Source organism: Branchiostoma belcheri, unplaced genomic scaffold (assembly GCF_001625305.1).
Source record: "Branchiostoma belcheri isolate BF01 breed outbred unplaced genomic scaffold, Haploidv18h27 scaffold91, whole genome shotgun sequence".
In the NCBI taxonomy this organism is placed as follows: domain Eukaryota; kingdom Metazoa; phylum Chordata; class Leptocardii; order Amphioxiformes; family Branchiostomatidae; genus Branchiostoma; species Branchiostoma belcheri.
Genome location: NW_017804587.1, coordinates 915387 through 921227, shown reverse-complemented (window position 1 = coordinate 921227; position 5841 = coordinate 915387). Strand labels below are relative to the sequence as shown.

The 5841-nt window shown below is 43.5% G+C and overlaps 2 protein-coding genes across 2 annotated transcripts in view; one reads left to right on the top strand and one right to left on the bottom strand.

Moving 5' to 3' along the window:
* Positions 1-5841, top strand: part of LOC109488104 (chondroadherin-like protein) — a 33391-nt gene that overhangs the window by 10429 nt on the left and 17121 nt on the right. The window lies entirely within an intron of this gene.
* The window catches only part of LOC109488024, a 29419-nt gene that overhangs the window by 8800 nt on the left and 14778 nt on the right, over positions 1-5841 (bottom strand). The window contains 5 exon segments of the mRNA XM_019792164.1: positions 1831-1904; positions 1906-2396; positions 2649-2735; positions 2917-3090; positions 3422-4528. Coding sequence (XP_019647723.1) covers positions 1831-1904; positions 1906-2396; positions 2649-2735; positions 2917-3090; positions 3422-4528 — 1933 coding nt within the window.

Genomic DNA, 5841 nt, shown 5'->3' with positions numbered 1-5841 from the left:
ATATATATATTATATATAGTGAAGCCCGTATCGTGGCTATACGCTGTCCTGTAGACATCATACTAAGCATTTGAACAGTTGGCCTATACATGTAGTATGTACAGCACATGTAGGTTCCTGTATACTGGGTTAGGTGGACAGGCAGGGGCTATTCCAAGCTGGCACTATGTAATGACAGAGCCTGGCTTTGGGGAAAACGTTTTGTACATTGGGGGTAAAGCTACGCACTAAAGCAGCAGCCACTCTTGTGTCGGTATAAACCCAGTAACTGTAGCCAAGGAAGAAGAGAAGAGAAAAAAACAGATAATGTATGTATAAATAGAGCAGAATGACCAAGCTACAGACAACAAGCATCAACAATGCATGAATTTGTAGCGCAGCTATATGATCGGTATATGACAAAAAATATAACTTAATGAAATGATTAGTTTCCTCCAAGGCTTGACGACGATTTAAAACGAAAGATGAACTGAGAAAGAAAATACTTGATTCTGCTGTGGGAGAACAAAGAATGTGCCAAGTTGGTGTTGCCATGGCATTTGACATGTTTTCTCAATAGTCAGGTAGACGTCGTTGTATCCAACCTAGTGGAAAAACAATATCACAGTGTGCAACCTACCTAGAGCTTGTCTGTGAGTTACATGGTTGGTTTTTATGTTGTGTCCCGGATGTACCACAACGGACCTTCAACTGTGTTGTTTGAAATTAACTGTGTAACGATGTATGCTTTGTACCAAATATGTTGTGATACGTTAAAAACCTGTTATTCTTTTCAACACGTCGTGACGGCATTTCTTCTACTGTTGATTAATGTCTGTTGTATTATACCACACAACTGGAGTGAACCGTATCATGAAAGTTCATCTGTGTGTTGGTAGCTACATGTTTAAAGTTAAAACTTTTGGTCCAACACAAAAAAGTTATCTCACCTTGTGTTGACGTCACACTTCAAAGAAGCCACGTGACAAGCCTCACTGGGTCAGTCTACTGAGGAAGACTAGAATGACTGGTCGAAAGCTCAAGGTGAGAGAACTTTTTTTGTGTTGGACCAAAAGTTTTAACTTTAAACATGGAGTGAACCTTGCCTGCACGTTGGCTCTATTGTCAGTGTAACTTGCTCATTACACATTTAAAGTCCATGTAGATTGATAATGAAGCTATTTCACTTTAAAGACTTAGAATAGAGGATTAACTAAAACTTTAAAGTTGGCCACAAGACAACGGATACCGATTAAACATCCATCCTTTAATCATGTATTTGCTGAATTCCAGTAGTCAACAGAATGGAGCCAGTTACATGTATTTTCCTAAATTTGAGTTGAAGGCAAGAAAAAGAATACAAACTTTTATCCGTAAGTATATGTATTTGCTTTGTTGCAATAACCAACAAAGTTAAACATGCAAGGGCAGTCTGCATAGATCCAATTTAGGCAGAAACAAACTAATGTTTCTCTGATTATTATACTGGGCATATCCATTCTCTTACCCCTATTACTTTCAAGTAGATCATACTATATATAGGACTTTCTAACTTGTATATTTTACAACTTAAAGTCATCATTCCGAGTTAAAGTGTTATATCGGTACAGTTAGCCAGAATATCACAGTTGAAGGCTTATTATTATATAAACACATGCAAAGTCCTTACTAGTAATTACGTCTGTCTGAGCTTGTGAAGAAGCCTATCAACATTGCTGCTCTATGGATAGCTGGTATTTGTTATATGATAGCATGTTTATCTTCATTCCTCTTGAGATGGTGACTACAAATGTTACTTTTTAGTATCTACACCTGTCTGGTGATGACCACATACCCGGGTCCGTCGTTTGCCCCACCCTGACCGCTCGTGTCAGTACCGGAGTTAAACGAACCGCCACCTCCTCCACCACTTTGGTTATAATTCTCTCCCCTGCCTCCTCCTGAGTACCCCCCACCTCCTCCACCACCGTTTCCATAACCCCCTCCCCCTCCACCAAACCCACCATCAGCATTATAACGTACCCCACTCCCTCCAACCCCGCCATTCACAAACGCCTTCCCACCTTCCCCACCCTCCAGACAACTGTCACCTCCAAACCGTTTAGAACTCCCTCCATCCGTCAGCAGCCCTCCCCCTCCACCACCCATGCACCCACCCTCCCATCCTGTCGCCCCCTGTCCGTTAGATCCTCCACTACAACCAGTTTCTCCAGAACTCTTGTTACCAGTAGTGGACACAGTCCCGTCACACAGGGGGTTATGGGTGGATAGCCCATACCCTGCCCCTCCCCCACCCCCGGCGATAATGAGTGGCGTGTTGTCTCCCCTGGTGACAAATGTACCGCCCCCTCCTCCTACACTCCAGTTCCTCTTGTTCTCAGCACCTTCTTGTCCCACCAGGATCTTCAGAGTCTCACCTGCAGTATTGAAAAATTTTCATATATTATTTATGCTCTCTATCTTTCTATCTTTCTATCTATTTGTATCTCCTGAAGCACAAGATTTCTTCTTAATTTCCAAACAATTCTTAGTGGAAGTAGTACTAGTAATTTGATAGTGTTCTACAGTTAAATTGTCACCCAGGTGGTGAAAGGATATACTGTATGTGTGTTTCACATAAACAGACCAAGAAAGATTAAAGAAGCACATGTACTACAGATGAATCGCACCTTGTTTGAGGTTGAATGTTCCCCTCAGTACGGCACCCCGTCCTCGGACGGACTTCGGGTTGTATCGACCCCACCCTGCAGCAGCACCTGTCAATCAAACATGGCCGTAACTTTCAGCACATAGATTATAATTTAAAAAAAACAAGGACCATTGAATGACTATTGAACGAAACAGGAAGACAAGCATACAATTAAGTTATAGCTACCGGCTTCAAATTGTTTTGGTAATTACGTACACCAATCAGTTACATTTACTAAACGTCCCTACCCGCTGCCTCTACGCTGTACGTTCCCGTCCCCGGTACAGTGAAGTGTTGTATCCCGTCATGTAGCGTCACCAGGTGTTCATGGTCCTGTCCCCTGTAGTGGGTACCCAGGGTAGTGGGGCCCAGACGGCCGCTGGCGCCCAGGGTGGTCAACTTGGCAGAGCGGAAGGAAGAATCTGAAAAAAGTAGGTTAATGATACATTTTTTGTCTGGGGAATCAATTTTCTGAATATATTCAGCAGAGCTGGCTGTATAATATGTAACTTTAGTAATTACCTCGAGTGGTTGGACCCGGACAGCCTCTGGCTTGCACAGCTGTGAACGTGGCCGTGGTCTGGTTTCTTACTTGCTTCGGAGTACCAGAGTGATCTGGAAAAAGGTAATACTATGGGTCATTATTCTGAATCTGACGTGTAACTAACAGGTTACAAGATAAATACAGCAAGAAGTGCTTGACTACATAGTTTCAACGTGCTAAAACGAGTTAGTACTAATGCTAAAACATACCGACAATGTCGCCAAGGATGATTTTCTTTTTTTGCCTTTCCGTCTTGGGCTCAAACCTGACGTAACTGATGTCGTCAGGAATGTCCGGGGTTGGACCTTTCAGCAGAGACTCCAGCCGGGCCGTGACGTCACAGTACACGTTCATGACGTCAAAGTCACTGCCATGCTCCACGACTTTCTGTGAGAAGTCCACTGTGCTGGACAGACAGCCTAAGGTGCTCTCAACACTGTCTGCTGCAGCAGAGAGCTGCTTGGAACGGGCTGCTGTGACGGCCGCTAACTTTTCTTTCAGTTCAGTCTGCTTGCGTCTGACAAGGCCAGTGTAGTACTTGATCTCTTCCTCCGCAGCTGCATCGATGTCGTCTGCAGCTTTCTTGCTCCTGGTGTCCAGTTCTTCTTGCTTCTCAGCTACGACTTCTGCAGCGCCTCGGTATTCCTTAATTTTCGGCCTGGCAACTTCCAGTTTGCCTTTGATCTTTACCCTGACGTCACTCACAACGTCTGTCAGGTAGCCGTACTTGTGGTCTTTGTGCTGCAGTACCGTACAGTCTCGGCAGATGGGACTCTGGCACGTCTCACAGTAGAACTTCAGCTTCTCGTCTTCATGTTTTGGACACATTGGCAGAGATATTGATTTAACTGAAGGTGTTTTTGTGATCAGCTGCTCTTTTAACTCTGCCACGCCGATGACTTCATGACCACGCGTACGCTTGGCACGACGGTGGACTCGAGCACATTCGTCACACAAGAACTCTTCACACACAACACAGCCACCGTTAGCCACTTCTTCACAGACATCACAAAGTTCTTCGTCATCCTCCTTGCTAACCAAACTCTTGTGAGCGTCGACGGTGTCCCTCAAGCTCAGGACAAAGAAGTTGTTTTTGAGCCCGGCGACACCGCCCTCCGGAAGTACAGTTTCGATCCGACATGTTGGACACGGAAACCTGTCCTTCCCCTCACCTTGTTTCGCTACAAACTTCTTCAGACAGTCCTTACAGAAGGTGTGAAGACACGGTAGGATCTTGGGGTCCTTATAGGGCTCAAGGCAGATCGTACACTCCAGAAAGTCGCCGGAAATCTGGCTGAGTACGGCCTCCGCCATGACTACGTGCACCTGTACGCTTCAGGTGAGATACCGTTACAGGTGAACTTTGAACTTCTGTTCAACACAGGGTCACTGTTTATAAAAGCATCAGGTTTCAGCGGAGACCCGACTAGGTAAATAAAACTACTGACATCATCTTTCCCTCAAATCAAAAGAGGGCTTCCGTGCATATTTTCGACAAATATACATAATTATGTAGTGGATTCTGTTTTGATGTACAATAGATAGGTTGCTTTATCTTTATTGTAGCTGTACACGTATTCGTAAAAGTTACATAATCAGGACTTAACATATGCATATGGCAAATAGACATGTACAAGCGCAATACATTGGGCGTTACAGGATTTGTATCTCTCAGCAAAAAGTCATCCAGTAAAATATAAAGCTTGATAATATATCCTTCGGCATAGCACAGCGGGCTCATTTCACATACGGTGGGGTTGGGGATGCCAAGCTAACAGTTCTCTTGATAAAAAAATATATATATAGTGAAGCCCGTATCGTGGCTATATGCTGTCCTGTAGACAACATACTAAGCATTTGAACAGTTGACCTATACATGTAGTATGTACAGCTCACAGTAGATACCTGTATACTGGGTTAGGTGGGTGGGCGGGGGCTATTCCAAGCTGGCACTATGTAATGACAGAGCCTGGCTTTGGGGAAAACGTTTTGTACATTGGGGGTAAAGCTACGCACTTAAGCAGCAGCCACTGTTGTGTCGGTATAAACCCAGTAACTGTAGCCAAGGAAGAAGAAGAGAAGAAAAAAACAGATAATGTATGTATAAATAGAGCAGAATGACCAAGCTACAGACAAGAAGCATCAACAATGCATGAATTTGTAGCACAGCTATATGATCGGTATATGACCAAAAATATAACTTAATGAAATGATTAGTTTCCTCCAAGGCTTGACGACGATTTAAAAAGAAAGATGAACTGAGAAAGAAAATACTTGATTCTGCTGTGGGAGAACAAAGAATGTGCCAAGTTGGTGTTGCCATGGCATTTGACATGTTTTCTCAATAGTCAGGTAGACGACATTGTATCCAACCTAGTGGAAAGACAATATCACAGTGTGCAACCTACCTAGAGCTTGTCTGTGAGTTAATGGTTGGTTTTTATGTTGTGTCCCGGATGTACCACAACGGACCTTCAACTGTGTTGTTTGAAATTAACTGTGTAACGATGTATGCTTTGTACCAAATATGTTGTGATACGTTAAAAACCTGTTATTCTTTTCAACACGTCGTGACAGCATTTTCTTCTCCTGTTAATTAATGTCTGCTGTATTATACCACACAACTGGA